This window comes from Hirundo rustica, chromosome 9 (genome assembly GCF_015227805.2).
Source record: "Hirundo rustica isolate bHirRus1 chromosome 9, bHirRus1.pri.v3, whole genome shotgun sequence".
NCBI classification, from domain to species: domain Eukaryota; kingdom Metazoa; phylum Chordata; class Aves; order Passeriformes; family Hirundinidae; genus Hirundo; species Hirundo rustica.
This window is the reverse complement of record NC_053458.1, coordinates 29438675-29454255: the sequence shown is the minus strand read 5'-3', so window position 1 is coordinate 29454255 and position 15581 is coordinate 29438675. Positions and strand designations below refer to the sequence as shown.

At 47.7% G+C, this 15581-nt stretch overlaps 1 protein-coding gene across 1 annotated transcript in view; it reads left to right on the top strand.

Annotated features, from left to right (window-relative positions):
- The window catches only part of XPR1 (xenotropic and polytropic retrovirus receptor 1), a 111727-nt gene that overhangs the window by 82006 nt on the left and 14140 nt on the right, over window positions 1–15581 (top strand). The window contains exons 8-11 of the mRNA XM_040072316.1: window positions 1218–1405; window positions 1637–1816; window positions 5940–6105; window positions 7785–7976. Coding sequence (XP_039928250.1) covers window positions 1218–1405; window positions 1637–1816; window positions 5940–6105; window positions 7785–7976 — 726 coding nt within the window. The remainder of the gene's footprint in view (window positions 1–1217; window positions 1406–1636; window positions 1817–5939; window positions 6106–7784; window positions 7977–15581) is intronic.

Below are 15581 nucleotides of genomic sequence, written 5' to 3'. Positions count from 1 at the left end.
AGTCTTGTCACCAGGGATAATTACGCCTCTTAGTCAGTATTTTTGGGGCTACTCTTCTCTGTTTGGGGTTTGCACCAGATGACCCATTGTGGTTTCTTCCAACCTTATCCATTTTGTAATTTCCCTTGGTTTTCAGGTAAAAACCTGAAAATCTTTTTTTGCAGTTCCACATTTAAGACTCATTTCTTTCAGCTTTTTCAGGGATGTGTCATTTCTGTCCGAAAGTCGACTCTGTTTTGCCTGAATCCAAGAGTCTTAAGTTTTAAATTTAAAGCAGCAGTTCTGGAATCACTGTTTCTTGCACAGCTTTTTCTCCATAAATTGCATAGTATAAAGTGTAGATGCTGAACACATGAAATTCCCTATGGGTTTGCTTTCCCTGAGAAAAAGTTTTAAAAACTTGGAGCTGTAATTTAGGCAGGTCTGTGGCAATAAATTCTCAGCCTCAATTCTGAAAAGTACACGTTCTTTCTTTTACCCCTCTTAGAAAGCATGTGGGTGAGAAACTCTCAATGAAACTAAAATTGAGGACTGAATAACTATATTTTATTTAGGCTTTTCTCATCAAACCTGTGCCTAGTGACCAGGGAAGACAGTCCTTTGCGAAGAGGTTCATGCTGGAGAAAGCTGCTGCTTGAAATGAGGCACATTTGTTTCCAAACCCCTGAAAACTGAACAAAGGAAGCAACAGGCTTTCCAGCACTGCTCCCTTGCACTGGGATTTCTGTTTGGGTGGGGCTGGGTGTTGTAATGCTGGCCATGAATATGTATTGCGTTACCATTGTACCGAGTTGGGTGATTAGGAGGGTTTAGCATTGTTTTAAATGCTGTAAATGGTTCCTCTTGGTTTTGTGGGGAGCTGAAGTGTTTGTGTATCTGTCTGTTGGGATTTCATCTCTATTAAACCGGAATATTTAAGTGCCTCTGGTCAGATTTATGCTGGTGCTGTCCCTTGTGCCTGTAGTGTGAGGCAGGGACGCTGCTAATGACTCGATTATAGCAGCTGGAAAGGGAATTTTCCCCAGAATACTCCTGAATCCTCTGACAGGCTAGGCAAAACGTCATCCACTTGCTGGAACATGCAGTTGTGTGTACCCTGTTTTCTCGGGGTACAGGAAACATCTGAGAACCAGGATAAAACCTTGCTTTGTGACACGACCTCTTTTATCCCTAAAATTCTTCCTTGGTTTTTTTTTTTTTTTTTTTGTTTTTACCAGGTGTGGCTTTTATAGATGGACCAAATGTGTGGCCACTGGTGAGAATCTATCGAGGTGGCTTTCTCCTGATAGAATTCCTCTTTCTCCTGGGTATCAACACGTATGGCTGGAGACAGGCTGGAGTCAACCACGTCCTCATCTTCGAACTCAATCCCCGCAGCAACTTGTCCCATCAACATCTCTTTGAGGTGAACAGGAGGGATTTTAGAGTGGCTGAGCCATGCTGAGAATCAGCAGGATAAATCCTGTGCCGTTTCCTGGCAAGGGCTCCTAATTCAATTAGAAGAGGAAGTTGCTGAAGTCTGATTAGATTACAGGATTGAGCACTGCTCTCCCTTTTCTTCTAATGAGAACACATTGTAGGTTTCGGGGCTATGTTTTCATTAGGTGTCTTGTGCGTTTGTTTTTTTTCCCTGCAGATTGCTGGTTTCCTGGGCGTTTTGTGGTGCCTGAGCCTGCTGGCATGTATATATGGTAAATTCACCTACATCCCTATGCAGGTGAACCCACTCATCTTGTATGGCTTCATGTTGCTTTTTCTCATCAACCCCACCAAAACCTTATACTACAAGTCCCGTTTCTGGCTGCTGAAACTATTGGTAAGTATCAAAGCTAGTTGAAATAAATGTTGTTGTTTTTTTTTTTTTAAATGCTGTGGCTAAGCAGTAGCTGTGAAGCGTATACAAGTGTCTAACCCTCAGGAAAGGGGCATGCTGGGGGATGCTTATACCACTTGTGATTTACAGAGCAGGCCTGATCAGGTGTTGACTGCAGGTAGTTTTTGAGGATGGCTTTGCAGAAGCATGTTCTGCTTCCTGTACCAGTAAACCTTCCTATAGACAGCTCCTTACATGTATGGAAACCCTTGGATGTCTTTGCTTGTTTATTCCTTAACCTAGTGAAACAGAACTGATCAGAGGTCCGGTGCTCTAAGGAAAGGCTGCATGGATGCTCCTCAGCGTTCATGATTTGGAAGAGATTGAGATGGTGCCAGCGTTGAGAGGGTTCACTGATGGAGAGAGAACCTTTGGAAAAGTTACTGCCTATAAAATTATGTTCATGGGTGGGGTTTTTTCTGTTTGTGCTCTTAAACAAACTCGTTGTTTGAGGCCGAGCTCTTTATGTTCCTGTAAGATATTTTCCTGGTGAATTCAATGTAAATACGTGTGCTGCTTCAGTGTTCCAGTTATAGGTGGGAACTTTGAAAGAACAGTTTTCAGACTTGCTGGGTGACTCATGAGTTTCTTCCCAGCTGGCTGTTTCAGATGCTCTTCCCCACCCTGTGCACCCTTTTAAATTGGCTTTAATCAAGCTGGTTCCCCTGATACCTTCTTCTTGCTGGCACTGCTCTGAGAGCTTTGGGCAGAAGAGGGTTTGGCTGGCTGCTTTTCTCCATGGAATCATTTGAATGCCAACTAAAACAATTAACTTCATCTGGAACACGGCAAAGATGAGACACAGCATCCTGCTTTGAGGACGTGCGTGCAGGTGTACACACAGTGAATTAACCTCTGTGTGCTCACCTCTGTTATTTGATTTGCTGGCTTGCTGCTATCCCAGCTTCTTCCTCTGCGCCTTGCAGCACTCAGCCATCCCTCACAGAGTCCCAAGCCTCATTAGCCTGCCTGCTGTCCCCTGGTGCGAGGGGAAGCACTGGATGTGCTTTAACCACATGAGCAATATCTGTGCTAATTTACCTTAATGCCTTGCCAGGGTGAGATTCTCAGTCTCTGCTGAGCTGTTAGGCTCTCTGCAGTTCCTGCCCTGTCCCAGTGATCTCCAGAATATGCTGCAGTCTGAGATAGAGTTGTATGATCATGGAATGGCCTGAGTTGGAAGGGACCTTAAAGATCATTGAGTTCCAACCCCTCTGCCACAGGCAGGGGCATTTTCCATGATCCAGGTTGCTCTGAGCCCCATCCAGCCTGGCCTTGGACAGCCTTTGCCAGGGCCTCCCCACCCTCACAGGGAAGAACTTCCCAATATCTGATCTAAACCTAAGCTCTATCAGTTTTAAGCAGTTCCCCCCTGTGCTGTCACTAAACGCCCTTGTGAACAGTCTCTCTCCATCAAACCTGAACCGTGGAATGTCTCGAACTGGAAGGGATCTTCAAGGTTCTTCAAGTACCTTGAGTGTGCAGAGGCCAATTCATCCCAAGGTCTCCTAGAGGACAAAAAACTTCACCAAAATGCAAGTTCACCTTAATGGTGGGAAATGCCATGGTACTTGTGTGCCTTATGTGGAAGGAAGAAGGGGAAAGAAGAGGCCAGGCCACATAAAGAGCAGCTTTTATTGTGTGTACTTGACCAGCTGGGTGTATTTTATTTCCCCATGCAGCTGCCAGCAGCTCTCTGGGTGAAAGGAGGTTTAAATAGTGCAAGTCTTAGAACTGTGCTACTCACACAAAATTTTGTTTGGTGAGCATTTTTCTTCACATGCTTCATATGTTTCCTTTCCAGCCAAAACAAAATCTGACATATCAGGTGTAACAGCATTACTGGCACTTTCAATTCTTCTGGAACCAAATCAGGGACACGCTTGAGTGCGTAGTAGCATTTCCTCGTGGATCTAGGAGGCTTCCTGCCTCCACCTGTGATCAACATCAACCGCTTGTTGAGGGTGGGATCTTTGGTGCTAATCCCTGAGGGATGGCGACTGACATCAGAATTGATCTTCCTCCAAGTGAAAAAAGCTATTTAGCCTGTAGTAAAGTCTAATTCCCTTGCCAGACTCTTCTTTCTTGCCTGTGTGCTTAGGTGAGCGTTCTCTGTGCCTTTGCTGGCAGATGAGAAGCCCCTGAGTGTCCTTGTGAGGGCTGGGCAGAGCAGAGCTTGGCGGGAGGAATCGGATCCGAGCGCAGGGAATGGCGCCGTGCCCACACTCTCTGCGGGAGCTCGATGGCCACACGAGTGCAGGGGGCCTGTCTGTGCGAGGTGAAAAGCTAGGAAGTGTTCAGCTCAGCTCGGATATCTGGCATCTCAGCATGAATTAAAAGTGCAGGGATCAGCATCAGGAAGTCTGAGCTCAGGCTGTGCAATTGCTGATAGAGAATTGCTACCGGTTATTGACACTGAGGTGCAGCTCCAGCTTCTGGCGTTTTGTGGCTTTATCCTTATCTGGAGGATGTTGCAGACACTTCTCAGCTGGGAATCGGGGTACTGTGGCACCCCCACTGCCAGCACCCCCTGGAATCGGGGCTGCAGCTCCAGAAGCCATGGTGCCTGGCACGTGGCATTGGCAGAGTTCAGATGGCAGCTGGGGTTCTGGAGGAGGCTTGACTCAGATGCCAGTGCCAGATATGTCGTGGATCTATCTGTTGACTCCTCCTCAGCTCTAACCTGTAGGTGGAAAACTTCTACTCTCTTAAAAGTTTTATGCTGTCACCTGGCAGTGCCTCTCCCTAAATGAAATAACAAGAATATTATTATTTCTTGTTTTTTTTTGTTTTTTCTTCCACCCCCAGGGAGGTCAGTCTGTAAAGCTATTTTCACATTTCATTTGCATAGCTAGTCTTTGTTCATGGACAAAACAATGGTCTGTGATGAAACAGATAAAGATAGTATCAGGGAGTGTTGGGAAAAGGGAGGAAAGAGCTTTTGCAAGGGAGGGCTGGTGTGGTCTTTGACATTTGCAGAAGATGTTCTGCAGCTGGGCACCTTTGAACACAGTCCTCCCCCTAAAGGCTGGACTTGTCTGACCCTTGGGAATAGGTGCCATCCTATGAGCACAGAGCTTTCTGGGTCAAGGTCCATATCTGCTTTATGCCACTAACTCTTAATCCCCTATTTGGCTTTGAAATTTTAGGAGCAGAGCCTTAAATCTGCATTCCAGGCTGACGGGGATGTGTCAGTCCTTTCCTGGGTTTCTGGAGCTGTGCACCCTTCAGGTTAATAAGGAGAGCAGTATAAAAGATCAGTGTTAGGCTGTGCTTTCATTAATTTAAAGGTTCATAAATCCCGGAATGACCGGATGGCGCTGGTGCCGTCTCTGTGAGAAATTGGCCATTAGTAACTATAACTAACCGGGTTGGGAGAGGGATAATCAAAGGTAATGGAGCAGAAAACTGTCTGCTTTGGAAGGAGCAAAACTGCTGTTCAGGCTTAGAGAGAGAGTGGACTGGGATTGCGGGGGAGTCCAGCTGACAGTCAATAGGATTTCCTCTGCCCTTTCTTTAACCCTTTCCCTGCTGGAGGCATTGGCAGACCCAGTAACAATCCTCGCTGTCACCGCTTGGAACACCAAAGAACAAAGTAAACCAAGGCATGACCGGACTAATGGCTGTGCTGAGGGTCTAAATCCAACTGACATTAAGTGTGAGGGGGGAGGTGAGCGTGGAAGATGTCGATAGACACGATGTAAGTGCCTGAAAGAAAGTACTGATCAAAGTGAGGGGCAACGAGAGAAATGGAGCTCTTAAATGGAGACTGAGAGTTTCTGGGAAAGAGCTTCTTTGGAGGAGGCTTGGCTGTCCTGCCAGTGAAAAACAAAAGGCTGGGGGAGCACAGGAATAGATGCATACAGGAGAAGGAAAGCAGGGATGTTCTTTGTACTGAAAGTGAGGAGACAGTTATCCTTTTTTGTCAGCAGGAGCAAAAGGTCAGCAATAAATCTTCAAGGGTTTCTGTTATTTCCATATTTGTTCAGTTCTGTGATGCCCTGCCACTGCATTTGGATGCCTTTGACACAGCCATGAATTATTCCTGCTTTGTTTTTCCTGACAGTTTCGAGTATTCACCGCTCCCTTCCACAAGGTAGGCTTCGCAGATTTCTGGCTGGCTGATCAGCTCAACAGCCTGGTCGTGATACTTATGGATTTGGAATACATGATCTGCTTCTACAGCTTTGAGGTTCAGTGGGAGGACAATGCTGGACTTCTGGCAGATACAGGTAGAGTAATGCTGATGAGCCCTGGGAACGGGGTCAAAATGACCTGAGAAGCACTGAGCCAGGCAGCTTCCTAATTGTCTGTTTTAAAGAGGGTTGGTAATAGTACAGGAAACTGAAAAAATTGGCATTTCTTGTAAACATGGCATCGGAGAGATTCTGCCCTTTCTTACTTCCATCCAGAGAAATGGAATTTCACATCAGCGTTCATTTCCTAATCCAGTCATTTGGCCTGATGTGTATATCCATCAAAGAATTTAGACACGGCGCTCCTGATTGGAAAGAGAAATCAATTTTCCTGGCATTGTTGTTTTATTTAATAAAAATGAAATTTATTTCATAGTAGTTTAACCAAGTATTTGCCTTTAGCCTCTTCCTGTTGCTCACCATGAGAATCCTGAGCTTGAGCACAGCTGTCTGTGCCATAGCCTGGTTCCTACGGGCTCTGTCACAGTACCCAGAAGCAACAGAGGATGGAGAGGCTCCTTAGTGCCACCTCTTACTCCTTTTGAGTTGATGCTGCTCTGCCAGGGTTCTCCATGCTCTGTCTTCTTTTGCAGCTGGAAGGAGCACAGAGCTGAAAAGTGAATTTTGACTCTGGCCTTCCCAGTGGCAAAACAGTACCTGTCTCCTCACGGATGGGGCTGTTGACTTTCCATTTGAAGCAGTGACTGCTGGCAAATCGTATTGTCTGATGGTTTTGACACTTGCTGAGAGAATTTGCTGTATGCTTCAATAAGCATCAGTGTTCACTTTGTTCTCCCAATCTGTCTGATCTTTCCCTTCATTTTAAAAGACGGCGTTGCGAGCAGCTAAATATTTACTTATTAAAAAATTAAAATACATAAAGCAGCTGTGTGCATAACAATTTCCTCTTCCACTCCGAGCGGTGGAATGACAGCACGGTGTTTTGGGATAAATATCAGCTAATAATGTGTCTCCCTTAGTGTGAAGAAGAAACAAATGAATGTTAGCAGCAGGGTGTTTGGTTTAGTTGTGCTGCGTGAGACAGCAGAAGAATATGGAGTTCTTGGGGAGTTCCAGGAGAAGCTGAGGGTTTCCTGCTCATTGCCTTAATAAAAAGAAGGCTTTCAAACATGGAGGAGGGGACACAATGGCATTGTGGTGTGCTTGCTTCTCATCCCAGGTTTTGAAGCCAGACCATGCCTTGGCTTTGCTTTTTAAAAATCAAAGTGAAAAACGCCAAACCCAGTCCCATACTGAAATATGTTTTTTCCCATTATAATGTGCAAGGAAAACGGGTCAAGGACATCTTGGGCAAAGTAGCCTTTTAGAGCTGTCCTGCAGAGTTTCTAAGTGCTCTCCCATTTATGCACAAAAATCCGGTGTCGAAGGCCTTTGGTAATTCCATCCTTAATTTGATTATTCACAGTACTGCCAACAGTGCTGGGCACATTTAAAAATAGATTATTTCTAATCTTGCATCGTTAGTTACGCTGGCAGGACTGAGGCAGTTCGGTGGGGATCTGTCTGGATGTGTTATTGGTGTCATGTCACCTGAGCACCTCCAAGATGGAATATGGAGCTTCAGGATGCTTTGGGCTTCTTGCTGTTGGTGTGCCTCAGTACCATAAAGGGATATTGCAGACAGGAAGACAAGAGCAGTTCTTAAACTTACTAACTCTTTGCCTTAACAGCTTCAACTCCTGTTTTTCTTGCAGATAATCAGATTTGTAACAGCTACTCCTACGGAGTGAGAGCAGTTGTCCAGTGCATCCCTGCTTGGTTGCGATTCATCCAGTGCCTGCGCCGTTACCGCGATAACAAACGGGCCTTTCATCTGGTTAACGCTGGAAAATATTCCACCACCTTCTTCGTGGTGACATTTGCAGCCCTCTACAACACTCACAAAGGTACTGGTGATTTTGGGGAATCCTTTGCAGCTCCTTTTTTACATGAGAGAAGCTCAGAATCTGGCATCCCGCTGAAGCGTGAGCTTCTTGTGTTTTGGCACCTGTGAAACATCTCTGGGGAAAGGCAGGTGCCTGCCCAGCTTGTAAAGAGTGTTTTAATATCTTATTTTAGGTGTTTTTCACATCCCTGGTCTGCTTAGAATTGCACTCAGGGAGCAGGGGAGGGAATTTTTAGGTTTCTCTTTTGAAAGCTTGAAATACCTGTCAGGTTTTGCTGTGAAGGGAGGTGAATGGGAGGGAGATATATGAGGAGAGGAATAGCACAGCAAATACTTCTCCCTTAACATTCATGAATATTTAACCTGGATCATCTCAATAAGCGGTCCATCATTCCTAAATGTGAAGGCATGTGCACAGTGCCAGGAAAAAATGCTCTCTCTGATTTTCCTGTGTGATTCTATCCATGTTTTTTCTGCAGCTGGTAAGGAGTTGTTTCCAATCCATTTAACTGCAGATTGAGCTCTGATCCCTGAAGTTCCTCATCTCCCTGGAAACGACAATTACTCGATTCTACTCATGTTCTGAAGGAAAAAGCTTTTAGTTTCTGCACTTCAGGCAGTCGCCCTGCCTTTCATTGTTCTGAAGCCCTAAAAGCCGTATTCTTTCATTTGAGAATATCTCCCTCCTGTATATCCAGAGATTAGCAACCACACACAGTCGTGAGCAATTACTTAGCCTGGAATATTCCTGTGGTGAGGCAGGGGGAAGTGTTGAAGGCATGATTCTAGTTAACATGCTGGGTTTTTTCGAGGGGTGGCAGGGCTGTTAGAGACCTTCCCGTGGCCAAGCAATGTCTGTCCTGACGTAGTTGGGCTGATGATGTTTGTCAGGCCTCGCATTTCAATGGCAGGGAGGGGCAGCGGCCCAAGCTGGCCGAAGGCTGGGAGTTGGGCTCTGTATCCAGGGCCACACGGAGAGCTGGTGTGGGAGCATCCCCTGGGCATCTCCTCCCCGCTGCCATGTCCCTGGAGCTCGTTCCCGTTGGAGCTTGTTTGCTCAGTGACATTCTGCAGCCCTGCGGTCCAGTTAGTCACCACTGCCGGGGCCTGGGACGAGGCACGGACAGATTGCCTGGCTCCGGATTCGCTGCTCTGGGGAGGCTGACTAATGCTTCTGCCTCCCTCAGGGCCACACATTGCCAGAGCCTTCAGTTGGGGGTAGGTTTCCAAGAGGAAAAGCAGCCTCTGTCAAAATGTCCCGTTGAAGAGTTTGACCTCTTTCTGCCGCCCTTGAAGTTTTTCACCTGTGCCAGTGTTGCTGCCCCGGTTCTGGTGGCTGCCACACATAACTGGTGTCCCCTTTCCCAGTCTGGCAGGGAGTGGGCTGTAATGAGGTGTTTATGAGCCTTGTTCCAGCTGCTGTGAGGCCTTCCTGACTCCCAGCTTTTGTCTGCCCAGTTTTGTCAATGGCACATAGTTGTTGGTGCCGTACAAAAAAAAATTAATTTGGAAGGCTTGTGGCCTTTGGAAGTTACCTGTTAGCACAGATTTGTAAATGTCGCTGTGCTGGGCTTTTCAGAAGGCTGCCTGAAGCCCTGGACATGTCCCCTCAGGCCTGGAGGCCTGCTGCCATCCTGCCATAAACACACTTTCTAGTCTGCTGTACCTGTGAAGAAGCCAATTTTATCAAAGTGCTTTAGAGAGATTGCCAGTTTGTTTGTAACTTGGAATCAGATGGTCTGTCATCAAGTTGTTATGATGCTGCTGTTGAAAATAGATGTGCTGCTCGCCCACACCTTCTCCGTGTCTGCCCAAGGACAGCAAACAGCCCTCTCTTACCTCCTAAACATCTGCTGGGGGGAGCTGTGTGTTCTGAGGAAAGTGCTGCCCAAAACAGGTGTCAGATTGGTCTGAAGATCCTTGCTCCTCAGAGCCTGCTCTAAATTCCAGTAACAAACCTATTAATTGCTTTGGTATCAGGAGTTTTATTTAAACAGTCTTCCATGCCTGTGCTTTGCAAGCCTGTGACTTACACCTCTGGAATGACGGCTTTTGGCTGCTGGGAAAAGAGGGTAGTCCCTGGCCTTTCCTCGGGAGGTCAGGTAATGGACACCAGTGCCTGTTCTCCACTTGGGAGGCCTGGGGACATCACAGCCCTCTGAGAAGTCTCATCTTCCTCCCTTCGCTTGAACACTGGATAATTTGTAGCTGCTCTGTTGGTTTTAGCTCCTGCCTGCCAGCTGTGTGGACTGTGTGGTTGGGAGGGTTTGCTGGTGTGGAAGGCAGCTAATTCATACACACTGCACTGACAGCACTCTGTGTTTTCCCATGCTTGCTGCTGGAAAACAACTCAAACTAAACAAATGTACAAATGCCACCTTATTATGTTTAAGTGATGTTTCTGTTCTAGTCTTATGTGGTGTTCCCTTCTCCAAGCCTCCTCTAGTGAAGGATTTCCCCCAGTAGCACCATGTACTGTGGGCTCTTGACAAGTATCTGTTTCCCCAAAATATCCCCTATCATATTGCTCAGGCAGTGCATAATTCTGATTCTTCGCTCAGAGAAGCCAGTTCTTTGCTTTCCTTGGATTTAGGTGCAGGGTGCAATTTTCTTTGCTAATTGCAGTTTGGATGTCAGACCGCTGAGATAGCAAAGTGAATTCTGTTAGGTTTTTTGCTCCAAAACTTGCAGTGCTGTTGGTCTGGGACCAGACCAGCTTTATAGGGGTAACTCCAAGCCGTCATCTTGATATTCAGGTTTCATTTGGATTAGTGAAGCAAAAGGGAGAGGAGCTGCCCCAGAACATAATAGTGGAGCAAGCCGTGGTGGCACTGACGAGTGCAGACTCCAGCACGACTCACAAGCGCGGCCGCATTTCAGGGACAACAGCAACAACACGAGGACAACTGTTGCCGAGTTCCCAGAGGAGGAATTCTCAGTATTTTTATCTCTCCCAAAGGAATGGGAAGCAAAGGCCGTGTTCTGTAAATAAAGTACTGCGGGGTGTGTTTGCTCAGGCAAATGAGGCATGGCTGTAACTCGAAGCTACCTGGCAAACCGCGGTGCCACCGGTGCCTGCCCGCTTTGTCCCCGTCTTTCCCACCCTCGCTTTGCACTGAGGAGCTCAGTGCTGGCATTAAGTTCCCTGCCAGTGCTGAGTAGCTTTCCCCAGAGCCAGCCAACAGAGTATTACGTTGCCTTATTTAATCCCTAGGGGACCCTACGTGCTGCTGGGGAAGCAGATGATTAAGCCCAAGCCTGCGGCGGAATATTCGCCCCGAGCGCGGCGTTGTTTTGACATGCAACTGCTTTCTGCTGTGTTTTCACTCTGCCAGAAGCAGATGTGCTTTGTTTGATAAGTGCACCAGCAAAGCAGCTCCCACTTCAGTCCAGCTTATCACGGCATTTGTAGAATCATGGAGTGGTTTGGCTTGGAAGGGTCCTTAAAGATCACGGGGTGCCAACCCCCTGCCCTGAGCAGGGATACTTCACACTGTCCCAGGTTGCTCCAAGCCCCAGTGTCCAACCTGGCGTTGAACACTTCCAGGGACGTGTTCCACAGCTTCTCTGGACAAGCTGTTCCAGGGCCTCACTACCCTCACAGGGAAGAATTTCTTCATAACATTTAATCTGCCTCTGCCCTCTGTCAGTTTATAGTCATTCCCCTTGGTCCTGTCACTCCAGACCTTTGTCCAAAGTCCCTCTCCATCTCTCTTTGAGCCCCTTTAGGCACTGGAAGGGGCTCTAAGGTTTCACCAGAGCCATCTGGTCACCTCTCCAGGCTGAACACTCCCAGCTCTCTCAGTCTGCCCCCCATAGCAGAGGTGCTTCATCCTTCTGTCCATCTTCATGGCCTCCTCTAGACTCACTCCAGCAGGTCCATGTCCTCCTGACACCGAGGGGATATCCCAGAGAGGGAACTCCACGGGCATCCCTTCTTGTATAAATTGTGTTTGCACACTGTCATATCTGGGATAGCCAGCTTTCACTCCTCACTCAGACCTGACTCAGGCTGTGTAGGATAGGGTTGTTATATTTAGGTGTTCAGCTCTTCTAAGAAACAGTTGTGTTGTACTACTCAAGGAGTGCTGGTCACTTAGGAAGCTTTAGCCATGATTTATGCTCCAACTTTATTCCTTTTAAGATGAGGCATCGTGGTTTTGCTGCTGACAGTTTTCTCTCACCTTGATGCAGCTTGCTTACATGGTGTCATTGGAAATACCGAAATATGGATTTGGCTTCTGTGCTTGAAGAACGGAGCTTCTTGTGTGCCTCTCTTTCATAATTTTCTTGTTTTGTGGGATTTGCGGGTTCAGTGTGACCATTTCATGTTTACCTTGCTATTGGCTGTGTGGGATTTTATCCTTTAAGTGAGAGGCAGGATGGTTTATGGACATTGTCAATTTGATTCACACACCGTATTCAATGAAATACATGTGGTCTGAGTAGTATCCTGCTATTTATTAACCTCTTAATTATTCCAAAGTTAATCCATGTGGCCTGGAAACTTGAGTAAGCATCTCCTCTTCCATCCTGGCTCCCAGGGTTTTTCCAGGTACTCCAAATAAGCCTGCTGAACACCAGTTGCCATTGGCTTGGGGTGCCCTGGAGAGCCCTAGGTTGGTCTAAGATAATGGAACTGCCATGCACTTTCTCATTAAACAGCCCAGGAAATTGGCAGTAATTAAAAATACGGAAGTTAACTAAATAGGGCTGTCTCTGAAGAGCTGTGCTTCTGTCTGTGCTCTCCCCATCACTCCAGACACAGGCTTCTCTGCAGTAATGTCTAATTTATGATTTTTAAAGGCAACCCTAAGAGAAAAAGGGCCAAGGAATAGAGATGTGGAGTGTCAAGGCGAGAGCCATCCTGCGATTAATGGCTTTTGCAGGAAGGTGTTGGACCATCCCTTATTAATGGAGAGGTTCAACCAGGTCTGACCAGAGGAGGATGAATGGGGAATGTGCTGCTTTTGGAAAATGCAGCAGAAGATTCCCAGATCTCATACCTGAGGACTGCCCACTCCTCATTAATCAGGGCCGTTCCCAGCACTGGCATGGCGTGAGGACGGAACAGAACACCGCTTCTCGCACGGTCTGTCCCCAGGCAGGGCCCTGAGGAGGGCTCTGACTTCCAGGGAGGGATGGAGATGCTCAGCAGGATGGGGCACAGGCTGGGGGGACATCCAGCTGTGCTGCTGGGGCTGCAGGAGGTGCCTGGCTGCACCTGAGCTCGGTGGGCACTGCCTCGTGTCGCTTAGCCCTTGTCATTCCTGTGTTGGAAGCTGCAGTTGCAGCCCCCGTGGAGTGAGGCTGCTGGTAGGTGGGACAATAAAGCACTGTGATCCTCCCTCCGTGCTTACAGCAGGAGACAGTGAGGTGATGGGAGAGCTGGGACTGAAATGACATCAGTGCAACAGTGCACAGCCCTCCAGCTGAGATAGATAATTTCATTTTTAGGGGGCTGGGGCAGGGAAAAATAAGTGAACTTCTATAAAGGTTTTGTAAGCACAACACCTTAAAAAAAAATCACGAAAGAATGAAGCGAGTAGCATTTGTGAGATCCTGTTCCCTCACTTCTGTGTTGGTACAAGACCTCCCATCTCTCCCCCTCTTCCTCAGGGCTGAAAGAGCTGTCAGCATTTGATTTAGGTGTCACAAGAGCCTTACGGAGTGCTTGGATTGACCTCTTGAAGTAAAACAAACTTTGTAATGGGATTAACTGGCTTCTTTCTTAATACTTGCCGTTTTCACACGCCTTCCCTTAGCACAGCACACTGGCAGCTCCACCAGGGTGATTATTCGGAGCCAAAACATGCACCGTCTGTCACATCGCTGTGAGCTAGGATGAATTTTTGTCTGCAGCCCTGTCATCCCGTGCCCAGGAGGCCTCCGGTAATGAGTTGTGTTCATTAGGCAGTCTTTCTGATCCTTTCCATCAGAGCGGCAGCAGTGTCATTAGCGAGGAATCGGGAGGCATCCATCGCCGTGGGCAGACGCTGCTCGTGCTGGCCTCTGACCTCTTCCCTTGGCTCTGGGGCTCCGTGGCACTCTGCTCCCCCCTGCTTTCCTGCAGCTGCTTGCTGACACCCATCCCAGTGATGGTGCTTCGGGGTGGAGCCAGGAATATGCTGGGAGTGCTGGAATATCCCGGGAACGCTGCGGCAGGAGCAGCCTGGCCAGGGCGGAGGTGCCGGTAAGTAAGGTGCCAGCAAGCCCTGCTCGCTGGGGAGCCTGGCAGTGGGAATTCGCAGGGGGTTCACAGGGATTTTGGCGACTCCCCACGCGCAGACGAGGCAGAACATCCCGCTGGGAAGCCTTGCCGTGCTTTGTAGGTCTGCAGATGTCAGGTGGGACGTGGGCGGTGACCTCAGCACCCCGTGGCGCCGTGATCCGTGGTTTGCTTTCTCAGCCGAGAGGAGGTGGGGAATAATAGCTGGGATTTGGGAAGTGGACCAAGAGTGTCACTTGTTATGCCTTTGTGTTGAAGGTGGCCGGGGAAATGGGAATGCTAACAAACGAGGTGTAAGCAAAAAGGGCGACATACTGAGTCTTAATTTCACAGGCACTTAAGGAGGGAAGCCTGACCTTTTTTTTTTAATGGAACATTTTAAGAAAAGCAAGTGGCTGCATTACAAGCAATCTTCCTGTCAGATTCACGCGGGTCTGGAGTCTGGTGCAGAAATGTAGGAGATGCAATCATCTAACAGTTCTTCTCTTCCACTTTTAAAAGAAGGAAATTTTGAAAGAATCTGCTGTTGGATGTCAAAGCACCGTAGAGGGAGCAGATGACATTGTGTCCCCATCCCCAAAGTGTCCATCAAAGGCCCTGATGACCATGCCATTCATTTCTGACCGTGAATCCAGATACTCCTATTAGTGAGACTTCTGGCAAATGCTTTGATTGGAAATCCCATCCTTTCTCAAGGTGTAGTGGTTAAACTTTCCCCAAGAACACCTCTCAAAAGCTACAGAAGGCACCAGAGAAGAACCAGCTCAAATCTCAGCCACGACTGATAGGCTCCCTCCTGTTTGCACTTAAATCACACTTGTCAGTTTGTGAGGTACCAGCCAGGAGCTTGCTGCCGTGCCTTGAAATTAGACACAAACCAACACAAAACCTGCAGAGGGTTTTTAATCCAAACACGATTTTGGGATTTCCCTGCTCTACAAATGTAGGCTCTTGGCTAGAAGAAGATATGAGATGTTGCCTCTTGACAGTTCTTCGCTGCTGCTTTGCTTAAATTGTGCCCGGAGGCGATTGCAGAGGTTTGCACAATCCGAGGGAAGGTTCTTAGGGAAGAGTCGGTGTTTGGCAGCGCACGATGGCGAGTCCTGCGTGTGCTCCCGTTGGGTTATTTTTTGCCTTTTAACTGCATTAAATCCCCTGTCATGTCCTGGCTCTGCCATTGATCAGTGCTAAACAGCAGGACGTGCTGGCTGGGCAGAAAGGCAGCGCTGCCCGCTCATTAAGATATCTCATTACTGAGGGGAGAGGTAATGCTGTGCTTCGAGCGCCAAGGTGTTAGACAAATGCTTGGGGATGTCACTCTGATGGCAGCCCTTAGGTAGGTAAGTCACTTCGGGCTGTCACCCTGCTCTGTGGTGC